This window comes from Mytilus californianus, unplaced genomic scaffold (genome assembly GCF_021869535.1).
Source record: "Mytilus californianus isolate M0D057914Y unplaced genomic scaffold, xbMytCali1.0.p SCAF_11, whole genome shotgun sequence".
In the NCBI taxonomy this organism is placed as follows: Eukaryota; Metazoa; Mollusca; class Bivalvia; order Mytilida; family Mytilidae; genus Mytilus; species Mytilus californianus.
Window position 1 is genome coordinate 22,702,812 of NW_026262593.1, and position 14,916 is coordinate 22,717,727.

The 14,916-nt window shown below is 31.1% G+C and overlaps 1 protein-coding gene across 1 annotated transcript in view; it reads right to left on the minus strand.

The window, feature by feature from the left end:
- Positions 1-717: 717 nt before the first annotated feature.
- The window catches only part of LOC127719741 (G-protein coupled receptor dmsr-1-like), a 45,987-nt gene continuing 31,788 nt past the window's right edge, over positions 718-14,916 (minus strand). Inside the window, exons 2-3 of the mRNA XM_052225982.1 lie at positions 2,261-3,661; positions 718-1,132 (exon numbers count right to left, since the gene is read on the minus strand). Coding sequence (XP_052081942.1) covers positions 2,517-3,602 — 1,086 coding nt within the window. The 5' untranslated portion in view covers positions 3,603-3,661 and the 3' untranslated portion in view covers positions 718-1,132; positions 2,261-2,516. The remainder of the gene's footprint in view (positions 1,133-2,260; positions 3,662-14,916) is intronic.

Genomic DNA, 14,916 nt, shown 5'->3' on the forward strand with positions numbered 1-14,916 from the left:
GATTCATTTATTCAAATACATGACTTTTATACAAATTGAAGGTTTCTATCACTGCTACAAGTGTTTATTACAAAATGGCAGCTATTGTTCAATCTTTCCCGTGATACTCATTATTTTATCTAATAATTCAGCGTATATTCATATTTCTGCTACTGAATACGTTTAATTCAATTGTTCTTTATAGATTTATCCGATCTATTATTAACCTTTTATCATGTTATTGTATTTTTTTTGACAGTTTTCTGGATTAGTTATATTCTTATCATATTTTTGCTTAGTATATATGGTGTACTTGCAACCCGGTTTGTACTGAGTGTTATCATTTTAAAACCTTTCTTCAAAATTTGTTTTATACATGTGTCGCGGTGTTTCATTCGAATGAAAAATAAATATAAAGAAAATGCACTGAACTTATGAGAAATAATTTGTAAAATATCTTATAAATTTATTTATTTTTGTACAAATTAAAGTGATTATTTCTACAAAACATAACAATTTCCTGCATATGCAGTCCAGTAAAATCAAAGTTGTTTGTATCATAAGTTACTGATCCGTTATTTTCTCAACATTTTATGAATCCATGGTAAAATATATATCTTTGAAAAATTATCAACATATAACAGCAACAATATAACAGAGACTGGAACTGGATCTTTGCACATACATTACATTAATAATTGACTTAACATTTCATCTCCCCCCTCCAACCCAACCCAATAAAAAAAAAAAAAAACAAAAAAAAAAACAACAAATACCGACGTCTGATTGAGTTTTCTGTTACAGATTTAAAAAAATATATATATATATGATGTAAATTAAATATAGAGACAGAAAATAAGAAAATTAAAAAAATGAGAGTAATAAAATTACAGAATGAAATGTTCGTACCACATATCCTTATATTAATTACCAATTGATAATCTTATTAATAACAATGTAAACACATGTACATGTTTCTTGGATTAAATGTTTCAACATCCCTGTATCACTATAGCAAAAATGATCGTCTTATGCTAAATATGTCTTTGACCAGGTTCTGAATGGCTGATTGGCCATCATTCAAATAATCTGCGTTTTATTTTCAATATGCCAAATGTATAGTCTCAATTACACTTATTCTTCTTCTTTGCTTCTGAAAAATAAAATAAATAAACAGTCAGTAATACAATATGAAAGATTTTAACTAACAATGGTACAGTTGAAAAAAGTAAAACTATAAAACTTTTTGATATATCGACAAAATTTGTATATTATTCTATTATACAGTGTTTTGCTACATTTTTAAATTGAATTAACTCTAACAGTATGATAGTAACAAAGAGTTTGCGTGTAACATCGCATTAAAATTACGATATAATCACTGGGTAAACATTGTACTCTCATCCTTTTGAAAATTTTGCCATTCAGTAAAAAAACTTATTGTATGGATAATTGTTGAACATTATCTCTCGTAGAATATAAATTAAACACGCAGGCTGGTGTAATATAATTGTCCACTCGATACTTTATTGTGATTAATGCTATTATTCAACAATAGTCATGAAATAAATATGCATGAAATTTAAAGTAAAAGTATAAATTTCTAAACTAATTCAAAATTTAGTTCTGATTTCCGAAATAAATCATTTATAAATGATTTTTCGTAGATTTAAATGACATTTGTACAGATATATAAAGAGGTTGCTGTTTGGCGTGGTGCATTGAAAATGGCTGGTGTTAATAAATGCGCTTTACGGCAATAATAAAAAAAATGACAAATAGTAAAACACCGCTTTAAAAAGAAACCAAACCATCAACGGTCACCACATATTTTTAGTACGATGCATTTTTTTCCTTTCGTCTCTCTATTTTATTTTTTTCTTTTTAATTAATTCTTTATTATTCAACTCTCTTGTGGTGTTTATAAATCAATAATTTTATTTTGGATGTAACACGTCTTCCTTCTGATAGGCTGAAATTTTTTTTGTCTATCAGCTAATAGACATAATTTTGTCATGTGACCGTGACGTCATCAACGATTTTTTAATATGATTTACTCCTTAAAAATGGAATTTAGAATTAAATTAAAAGGAACGACTGTAATATTTTACTGTCTATTCGAAATAACCTCAAAAATGTGGTGCACACTTTTAAATAACCCGCTACGTGTGTTATTCAGTGTGTACCACATTTTTTATGTTATTTCTTCATAAACATAAATAAATACCGTATTATCAAATTAAAGATTAATTTTATAAAAAAAATATAAAAAAATACCTACCGGAAATGACGTATTAAAGTCCATTTAGTCTGACGTCTGCGTATACTATTCCCATTTGGATCACGAGGCAATAATGGTATTGGATATCGTAATAGTTTTTTTTTAATTTTAATCGTGATGGTAAATTTCAACTTAAATAACAATATTTTTTTCAGTCATCACAAATTACACCGGTTAAGTTTTAGTATTGTTTTGCTATAAATGTAAAAAAAATCTAATTAATTGTTTTAAAGACGGCTATCATGATGTCTTTTTTTCAAGAATGGACATCAGTAAATAAAGTTTTCGTAAACGAATGTGTAAAACTCAATTTTTCGATCTTCTTAAATTTAGAAGTTCGTCTAAGATACATCTCGAGGAATTTAGATCTGAATTGCTGACTCATGGAACAATACAGTACAAAATTTATAGCATTGTTTACTAAAGCAATGAAATCCATAAGATCACCAAGAGGTACGTAGACATTATGGTAAAAATCCTTCATAACAGCACTCATAAATATAAGAACTCCTTGTGGAAATTCTGTAATTAAGAATAATATCATAACAACTAGTAGCATTCTTGTTGTTTTGGTTTGACGAGTCTCTCGCTTTTGTCCTAAGCCATTAGTTGATAATCTACGCCGTCTACTTTTGCCTTTGATTGCTAAACTATACAGAAGGGATCCACCAAATACAACCATTAGGGCACAGGGAATAAGTTTGGCCACTATAGAATATACAAGAACATTTACAAGAACGATTGTATCAGTTTGATTGGACGCAAGTTTTAAATCCTTAAGAACATACATAGTTTTATTGTTCATTGTAACCTCCTCAATTTCATTTGTAACATAATTCGGAGTAAGGATCAGAGTTGATACTATGTAAACAACGATTATCACAGTTTTGGCTTGCTTCATGCTTCGTTTTCTTGCTATAGGTCCAGTAGCAGTCGTTCTCATTTGGACGAATCGGAAAACAGCTAGTGCCACACCGAGCCATATAGAAATAGTATGCGTTGTAGCTGCTAAGTTTACAAGTATCTGCATGTACGTTGTCCATGCTTTGGTAAACTTTTCTGGAGAAATATCCATAGGATCGAAGACACAATAGAAATGAATAGCAAAAGGTATATACGGTATCATAGTAAGAATATCAGAAACTGCTAGCCACGTTAACATGACGTTTGTCGGACTTCTCATGTCCGAGCGGGACAAGATCGTTATATTGAAAATATTTGTGCATACTCCAAACGTACAAATAATCAAGCTTACATATCCATGCACCCCTGTAAACCACGAGGCAAACTGGAACAATGCATTATCCGGATACGAACTCGGAATATCTCCTGATGAATTCATGACTGGACTTTCCTCAATCTACCAGCATCTTCACATAGTATCGTGGTCGATGAATTATTCTGCAAAGGTAAAACAGTACATTAATTATTAATTGCATAATCACTTCAATTACATCTGTACCCACTTGTAAATCATACTATTCTTTATAGATCTCCATTAGAAAACTTATATCAACACTATGCTAAAGTGGCGCCAAATAAGTCCTATAATTCATCGTCAGTGGTAAACCGCCTTTCATACAAATCATTACATAGGAAATTATCGCTCTTATGACATTAGATAATCATGTAAGACACAATAAGTCATTAACAGTTGATAATAATTATCATTAGTTTAGAATAGCAATCTTAACGACTCGGCATTGCGTGTCATAGATTTCAGAAGAACTGTCGATCTTCAAGTTCACTATGACACGGCATAGTTCCAAAGGTAGAATATTATTTAGATTGCCAATGAATCATAGAGGTAATTGTTACTGCTATCATTTCCTCACTATGAGAGACGAATCTTCTTTACTTTAACATGCTTAAATTCCTATAAATCTTCAGTTCAAATAGACAGTTATATTGATCGCTATAAGAAAGTTTCATTAAGGAACATTTCTACCGTTCTCATTTCCGCTTCAGTTTTTTCAGGTAACGAGAAAAGCAGAATATCCCTGACACAAATATATACTGTTAGCTGTTCTCGGTTAATTTTATAAAAATATCAGCGCAGATCAATCGTATTTAGTTTCCAATTGGAGAATATAGACAAGTTTCATATTAATTTCATCATTATCAAGTTTAAAGGTATCCGACCTTTTGATTATGTCATCATTATAATGTAGGAAAGAAATGAAAAATGGCTGCAGGAAAATTTAATCCTTTCAATTGACAATATGATGCATCTACTGATCAAAAAGTGACGTAGAACGCTGACTATTATTGAAAGTTCTGACATCATTGATTGAATAGACTCCAATTCACTTATAAGATAGTATAGGTCATGTTTTGATATAATTCGTATCTTAAAAGTGCACGTGCATTTAAAAATCGTTATTGCATCTTGACCTTTATGGTATTGATTGGATTTTGAATGCTTGAAGTAACTATTGATAACCGTTGAATGAAACAAATGCGCCGTTAGGTTGGGTTGTGAATTATTGTTTGCTATACTTATCCATCCTTTATCATGATAACATTTGATTAGATTCTGAGTTTTTTGTGTTGCATATTTCTCCTATAACTTGTCAAATACTAGCAATAAATTGACAATTTCCATTTAGACTAGCATTCTGTGATATGAATGAATGCAATATTGTTCAAAGTATGGAACAATACACATGTATCTGACTCGGACAAGTTCATTAATTTCTTTTGAACCATTTGACGGGTGGTGCATGCTTTCATTGAGATATTTATTCATGTCAACACACCTTTTATTTCTCCATATGGTAAATGGCTGCTTGCAATCATTGGCAAATATTTCATGCATATTCAGGACGACACTCAATTTGACGAGTGGTGCATGCTTTCATTGAGATGTTTACTCATGTCGACACACCTTTTATTTCTCCATATGGTAAATGGCTGCTTGCAATCATTGGCAAATATTTCATGCACATTCAGGACGACACTCAATTTGGAGCTCTCATCAGTCTGATTGTTTCAATCTCTTAAATTAGATTTTTTTTAAAACTGATGCTAAAGGTAATAATTGAACTTTGATCCCTAGTTGTTTGCGGAAAAGGGGTTTGTATATGGATAATGGAAAACAAGTAAATTTGACGACACACCCATATCAACATGAACAGCTTCCGCGATTGAAAAAAGACAATCCATTTGTGAGGCAAGAAATTGTCCCAAATGCTAAGAAAATGTGTTAGCATGTCTTTAATCATATCATTGACATTTGTATCTAGATACAATCAAAACAACTCTCCAAATTGCTTAAAAAAATGGCGTTATATATCGTTTTTTATTTGTTTCGCTTGCAGGGTGGAAATATAGAAGTTGAGAGTCTTTATCATATACTTTAAACATTTTCCAACAGTTTTTCACATTTCCATTATTCAAAATGTAATTCATTCAGCGCTACACATTGCTGTTGAAGGTATTATGATATAAAATTTCAAATTTTACATGTTTAGAAAAATAAAGTCATCGAAGTACGTCGCTAACCAAAATAAATTAATTAGTACCTGAAAAACATTATATAGCCTAACTTAAGTTTTCTATGCTGTGTTTTGTATACTGTTGTTTGTCTTTTAATCGTTTTCCGTTTTTTTGCCCTGCCATTGTCAAATTTTTTTCGACTTATGAGTTTGAATGTCCCTTTGATATCTTTCTCTTTTCCAACAGAATTTTCGTTTTTGATAAAGATGTTTGTCTTTAATATTTTGTTAACAAATTCGTCAAATTCGTCAAATCCTGTCAAAATTATAGTTTTGAGCTATTTTCAGGCGAGTATAAATTGATCAATTAATAAGAAATAAGCTACGATGTTGTTAGAACCTCGAAGAATTTTTTGGGAAGGTTAAAAAAAATAGATTTCGAAAATGGCCCTTGTGAAAAAAAAATCAGACGAAATTAGTTCTACCACTTAATTAACAGAAGCTTCCTTTACGTGAAGTTTGATAAGCATTTTCTATGTGAACTGCATTGCTTAATACGACTTTATGGATAACATGTTATATATTTTGATGATGAGTAAATTGTTATTCATAACACTTTCTAATTATTGTCAAGTTTGCAAGAACGGTGCTAATCACACAAAACTTTTCAAAGGTCTTGTGTGTTTCTTGTTTTTAATGTGACTGCATAATCTTCCACTCATGTCGATCCACGATTAGATGTTCTAATGTGATACGGTTCTGTCAAATATGACTGCCTGTATGATGGCACGAAGAGACTTTCTTAACTGATTAATTTAAACCCCGAGGTGTTGAGATTGACAAATGAATACTTTATCGCTGCCGTAATAATCACTCTTCTATGAAGAGGTTGGAAAGTTGACAAATAAATTGTTAAGGTTCATGCTTATTATTGGTATTGAGATTTGTTAAATATCTTTGGGGATCAAGTCATCATATAACAGAACTGCAATTCAATATATTCATCAATTACTTTGTTGTGAAAAGTGGAGGAAATCTTTAAGAACTATTTATTAATAACGACCCCAAATGAATTAGTTCGTGGCTATAGCGAATTAAATGATAACATATGATGATAAACATCTAAGTGTTTTAGGATTGTCAGAATGACGTATTATTTTTTTCCCTTCAATTTCTTGGTTTGCAATAAAATTATACGTATACTGAAGACAATGTTTAGTTTGGTCCCAAGAGAGACTTTTAAAGAATCGGGAAAAACCACGTGACTGCACTTTTAATGAAAATGTTAATAATGTATATAAAGTATGACCTTACACCTTGATGTTCATTCCATAAATATTACCACAAAAACACATAGAAAAAAACTTGAAATAAAAAAGAAACAAAGTTTGCCTACGTTTATTACAAATCAAATATTCCTCACATACAAGTCATTCAGCAGGGCGAAATTCAATTCTATAGAAAATGTCATCACTCATATTGATAATGAAAAATGACATCTCATTTGGATGCTTAATTCATTAAAAATTTATACTTAATGTTCCTTTACAGCTATTTCCCATTATATATTTATTGTAATCTGCTTAGTTCTAGCCTATTTTGAATTTTATTTTTATATGACACAACTTTTAATATCCGGATATATTCTCGACCAGTGAACTGTTTTTCCTGTCATTTATCGAATATGTTTAGAACCGAATTCAACAGTTATTCAATATTCATTCATGTTGAAATATAATATTTAAATTTAGTTTATATAGGCAACAGTAGTTTACAGTAGTTAACCGGTGTTCAAATCTCATAAAGAAGACAAATTACGGTCACATACAAAAACTGAGGGAATCGCATAAACTTCGAAAGGAGTGTCGACAGGGTAAGAGTCTCCTGCTATGCATGTATCACCCGTCATGCATCTGTCAAATGGAAGTTTTTAACGACCTTGACTGGATATACATCCCTCGCACGGTCGGTGATTTGGGAATAGGCCACAATCTGTTATATATCAGATAAAACAAGAATTTTGGTAAATAAACATCTAAAACTGCGAAAATATGTCCCTAGTGAGTTCAGACACAGACATATCGTATCGAGTTCGTTACATATATAAACTAATAATTAAAAATATTTTACCTTTAAATAGGTCACCTTCTTATATTTAAAAAAAAACTTTTAATATTCCAAAATATTTATTTATAATTGCAGTTGCTTTACTTCTTCTGCGAATTCGTTTTATCATCCACATATTTGCATTCCATAGGAACAGACTTATTAAGATATTGAAATACTTACTTTGATTTACATATATATAGAACATTATTTTTTAGCGTTCATCGTGATCAACACTCTTCATTATTTACACTAAGCTGAATAAAATTAATTACCAGACTGTCATTCATAATACAGTATCTCAAATTTCCGGATGAAAAATCAAAACATCCGCATAATAATCTCATTAAATTGATACATGTAAACGTCATCGGATGACAACATACCGTAGAAAGAAAGTATAAGTATGTAACTGTTATGTCATTTTCAAAGTAAAGGAATAGTCAGAATAATATTTAAATATCAATAATAACAAAATTATGATGCTGTGCTGTTAATGGTGATACTTCTAAAGATATGGATACCAATTAACAACCAATAAAGTATACAGGGATTAAAACACAATAATTATATAGTCGAAGAAAAATTTGCTCTTAATTGAAATGTAGGTAAATGTCAATGAAACGGCAACATCATGAAAAAAACAAAACAAAAAAAAAAGCAAAAAAAATAACAACAGCAAAAAGACCCAACATCTAGGACAACAGTTAACCTAAAATGATACCGTCGATTTTAATTAGGAATGTGGGTGCTCACATAATGGTATACTTATGCCACTTCCCTTTTTGGGATACAATACAAAACTCTTTATTGTTTTTAAAGTCTTAAAGTGGGAAGTATAAACAGTAAGTATCTCCCGTGATCTATACGGCACCCGTAATGAGCTTCATGCATCCAATTAAATCATTATCAATCAATATTGACAACTAAATTTAAGAACCTTCTGACATTACATTTTTTAAATTATGTTGAATAATTACTTTAATTGCATGCATTATATGGTTATCTTATTCTTAAATATAAATTTACTATTACATTGTGTAATGGTATAAAACAAACTGAACATTTAAAGTGTACATCAGGACAATAGTTGAATTGAATTTCGAGCTTTTTAAAAGACATTCTCATGTGATTCCAGTTTTGTACATTACATATTGACTTACCTTAAGTTTAATATATCCCCATACACCTTTAGAATGTATCCATTCTTAATTAGTAATAATTAATCAAGAACAGTCAGTTGTTATATATCCAATGAGTTTCAAAATCCAACATCTGAAAATCGCTTCAATCATATTTTACATTCACTGAATCTATACTAACCATGCTAACCATATGCTTTACGGTAACACTCATTAAAAATAAACGACAAAAAAACCCAAGTTGTTTATATTGATGTTATTGATCTGGTGATGATCCAATCATACACATAGTGACACAGTATAGCCAACCTCTGTTCTAAAATCAAAAGACCAATATTCGTGTGGCCTTAGCAGAATGCAGATGGTATTGCTTACTTAGCTTGAGTATTTGTTTAATTATTTGCCGATTTTACTTTTCTTGCTGTATTTTATAACTTAGACATGTTAGAGTGTAAGCAAACTTCGTCTGGTATTATTTATTCATTACTATTCATACCCAATCACTAGTACTAGGATAGCTTAAAAAGTACAATACATGTTACTGGTTTTTCTTGCCGTATAACACACCGAGGGCTGATAGGATTGATTAAATGACTTTGAGCAATCCTGACACCCTAAAGTGTGTTATACGACAATAAACACCTTGAAATATGTATTATCTGCATTGAAGACCCATTGGTGGCCTTCGGCTGTTGTCTGCTCTATGGTCGGGTCGTTGTCTCTTTGACACATTCCCCATTTCCATTCTCAATTTTATCTGACTTATATACACCGTCAAAAATATTATTTTCTGCAAAGATGTGCAGAATTTGCATCCTTTCTTACCAACCACACTAAAGTGGGATGTTCTTTTCTAGTGCGTTCAGGTTTTAATACACCCTACGGCTCATTTTAATGTGAAATAAAACTCACTAATTAATTAGACATAACCTTTAGAAATCATTAACTAGTTACAAAAAAATATTACTGTAACTGCATGAAGCAAAACACAAATGAATTGTTAAGGTGTATGAAAAATACAAGTCACTTTGTAAGTTATTTATTATATCAACATAGTTTATGAAAGGGGATGCTATGTTTTTTCTTTTTTTTTTTCATGAAATTTTTATCGCAGAAAAGCAGATTATTTTTTCAACAATTTTAACGAACTGTTCAGAATAATTGTTTTCTCTGTTTTGTCTGGCAATACAATTAAAAAAAAAAAAAAAAAACTGAGAATCAGGATTAAATATTATGCTTCCACCACCCAAAGCCATTATAAAGTACGTGGCTGTTATTCTATAAAAAATAAGAATATTTGGTCATTTGATCATTTGATAGATGTAAATAGTTAAGAACTGACACGAGAGAGCACGAACTCGTGGTACATGTACATGTAACACGAAAAACAGCGTGAACCAATAAGATTTTCAAAATCCTACACACGAATGTGTTGAATTTGTTTTAAAAGTGTTGCATTATTAAATTCATCTCACATAATGTCCCTTTATCGCAGCGATAAATAATAATAAAAAAAACATTATTTGTTCGAAAGTTAATATGTGCGTCAACGATTTTTGGTATTTCGATCTAATAAACGGAGGAAAGGATTGTTTCTGCTTTATCCCTTTCAAAGATGGAAAAATAAAAAAAGTAAAGCCACAATTGGCAATAACACACGAAAACTATCAAACGAATTAGATGTTTAAGTAAATTATAGTTTGCATTTTAATCAGAGAAAATAATGACCTTACACATGTCATTATTTTATGCCTTGAAGCAAATTTTATTGAAACTTGGTATCGTCTCGGTTGATTCTTCAAAAGAAAGATATATTGTTCTGAAAGAAAATAACTCAATGTTGGTATAAATTAGGACATAATTCAAAAATACTAATATACGGAACGTTCCATTTCATTTACATCTTCGAAATTTAGAGATTCCTTTGACCCCACAATTGACAGACGGTATTGCTAAATAACCAATATATATTTGCTTGAATGTATGCTGTACTATGATGTCGTATTTACATCTTCAAAAGTGCGAGATTCTTATGACCCTACAAGTGACAGATGGTAATGCTTAATTACCTTATATATTTGCCCGACTGAATGCTGTACTATGAAGTCTTTTATATTTACATCTTCAAAATTCTGAGATTCCAATGACCCCAAATTCTTAAATACCTATATATTTGCCTGAGTGTTTGCAGTATTAAGATACCTGGCGTATTGGTCTGTGAACGGTTGTTGTCCCATAAATGACAATACCTTTCTTCAATTGTTCGATGACTGTAAGGGGATATTGACTAAACAGTTTATTTCACAACTTACAGGCTTATACAGGCTTTGTTTTGTATTGAATAAATTGGCATTTATGTACATAATCTTGTCAACGGAATTAATATTAAACGATACCAAGTATCGAATTTTTCTGTTGTTATAGACTTACAATATTGAACAGAGACCTTTTTTGTTTATTGATAGATTTTACTGAACTTACATGAACACAACACAACACTACTCTTAAACTTTTTTTTTTCTATCAAACTGCATGATTTAGTATTATTTTTCTAAATAGGGTCTGGTTGGTTGGTCCTTCATTTTCTGTATTCGTTAATTATTTAGGCCAATTTTCTCTATTTTCTTTTTTTTACTTATTGTTCTCTTTTCTCTAAATTTTAGCACTCCATTATTCTGGATTTTTTATTTTGTGGCCTATTTTTCTCATTTCATTATAGTTTTCCCTTTGTTCTGTAAACCCCATCTACACCCTCTTCTGAAAGTAAGGGATGAAGTTGAGGGAAATGCACAAACCGATGGCTATAGATTCTACCACTCCATCCCGTTGATTAAAATATTTATCCACTCGAGGTAGTTTAATTTTCAAACTTTGAAACGAAAGGTTTAAAAATTTAAAAATTCAAATACCGAGGGTGGAAAATATTGCTATTAACAGGATAAACTGGTAGAATCTGTTGCTCTAAATGATGTTAGGGAAAATGATGAGTGCAATGTTCCGAATGGTTTTGGCGGCAAATTATATGAGACAAACTTAATCAACGTGTGATTTAACAAAAATCAAACTGGTCAGAACAATTTAAATGCAGAATTATAAAAATAAACACTTTATATCTAGAAAGAAATCATCAACATGTAAGGTATATCAAAAACCAACTGAAATGATAAATATAGTCTATTATAAACCATCAAAAATATATGACAATCCATGAACAGCACATAGCTCCTTACATTCTTAAAAGTCATTCAGACATTCAATGCAATCTCTGACCAAGGAAGTATTTACCTACATACTCTGACTAAGTTGCCATCCATACAAATCATGCGGTCAATTCCTCATCAAATTTGGATAGGATGGAGGCTTTTAAAATATACTGTCCCTTTAGACAGTACGTGGTAGCTATGTAACCATCACTGCGGAAACTTGGAGCTATAATTTTACACTGTTTCCGCATACGGGATGTATCAATCACCGTCTATTCAGACTGCATTCGGTCACAATTAGTAATCACTTGAATATAGACAGCATTTTGTGACTTACTATATTAACTTTATTATATTTAGCTTTTGATGGATACTGTATTAACTTTCATATAACATCATTAACGGTACCAATGTTACTACACCAGATGAACATTTCGACAATTAATGTCTCTTCATTGAAGCTTGAGGCCAAATATTTTAAAATCATATAAAAATCATGTGGTCGCTTACAGTATTAGCTTTCGTTTAGCCAAGATACGGTCTATACATTAAGATAGATATGATTATTAAGTTTGTCAAATGAAAATAATTCTTCACAAATTTGGCTCGTCCGAAGCGTTTTTCTGAATGTTTCTTCATCAGCTCAGGAAGGCTCAACCCCATTAATTTAAAAGTCAAGGATGTATAAGTATGGACGTAAAAAGAACACCCAAAATATATAGAGACGGCATGCAGTAACTGATAATCACTATCTTTTTGGCCATGGTACGGTATCTTGCGATGTCGCCGCCCATTTAGACAAAATGTAGTTACGGACTGCCACCATCTATTTGGACGTGGTACGGTAGCTTGATATGAACCATGCATTAACACAGCATGAAGTAACTGACTGCCATCTATTTGGACATGGTACAGTATCTTGCGATGACGCTGTCCATTTAGATAGCATGCAGTAACTGACTGCCACCATCTATCTGGACGTGGTACGGTACATCGATATGAAGCCATGCATTTAGACAGCATACAGTAACTGGCTGCCACTATCTATTTGGACATGGTACGGTATCTTGCGATGACGCAGTAACTGACTGCCACCATTTATTTGGACATGGTACGGTATCTTGCGATGAAGCTGTCTATTTAGATACCTTGCAGTAACTGACTGCCACCATCTATTGGGACGTGGTACGGTATCTTTCTATAACGCCATCCATTAAAACATCATACAATTAACTAAATTAATTATTATTTCATCATTTATGTAAATAATATGCAGTCATATAATGATACATCATTACTTTAAGCTTGAAAGCCTTTCTCAAGTCCTTAAACCAATTCGATCTCATTTCATAAATGAAAATCGGTGCAGGTGCGTTTATTTTTGAAGTTTTATAACTTATCTGGGAATGGTTTGAATTACATATTTTTTAAAGTATCTATCATTTGATATATGAACTGATACGAAAAGCACAGACACCTACATAGCAAGATAAGATATAATATAAATCTGAGGTGCAAAACCACTTTCATTGAAGATTTTCCCTATTACAATTTCAAAATTTTCAAGTGCAATACAAATTTTTCAATTAAGCTACACAGCAAAATAATTACGATGGCGCTTTTATGATTTCATGGTAATACGAGATATGTGTCTGGATGCAAAAAAATAAGCGCAAAACGATACGGATTGGGAGAGAAGCTTTCGTTAATTTTGCTCGTTAAAAAGTCTGATGTAATTCAATTCAGTAAATGATATGTTCTCATTATACTCTGTATATCTGGTCTTAATCGAAATGTACATAAAATAGTAATATCATGGTTGCCCTTAACTAGAACGGTATTATCATGGTTGTCATTAATTAGAAGTTCTACATTAGATTAATAATGACCCATGAAAGAAAGTTAATTTGAAATAATCCATGATAGTGTTGCTATATTTGGTTTTTGTAAATTGAGAGTCTGTGAGATAACGATGTCAACGCTATGTCAGGACACAGTTATGTGATATTATCGACTTTGACATATAAAAATAATGAATTGTCAATTCCGCTGGTGGTACTTTTAATGCCACCTGAAGATATGCAATCAATAATTTAAAATTAGCAGTAATCCTACTGATTAGTTGTTAGCTGTAATTGAAGGTTGAAGTGAGATAAAATTACAAAACATGTATAGCTTTTTAAAAACATTAACTTTCACATTAGATTGTCTGATCTGATATTGATTCAACATAATAGAAAAACTTATAACTTAAAGTTTATGCATTTATAAATCTCTGAAATATGAAATGAGTTTTCAATTTTGACAGATTTAATTTTGCAATGTCGTTCATTTAGTAGGTGATAACGTCCATCGCTGCTGGTGAGAGGGTGGCATCAACCAAGTTGTCATTGGTGTGATTTATGATTATACAAAATTTGTTAAGTTAAGTTTTGAACTTTTCTGGTAAATGTAAATCCAAAAAAACGCTTCAGACGCACGAAATATAAACTGTTATTTTAATTTTATACATATTGCTAATAACATTAGTAAAATAAGATTTTTCTTGCATCCTACCAAAAGATTTGTCGTCTCGTTTATAACGGATTGAAACGCTAATTTCAGAATACAGCTTAGCAGCCCACAAGAGAGACATGTCATTACACACAACTGACAGAAATAGAATCGATCGTACCAAAGATTCTAATTCTTGATACAATATAACAGTATCGTAAAGGCTCGTAGGTTAAACTCTTTAAATGTAAGTATTTAGAGAGGAGCGCAATCCT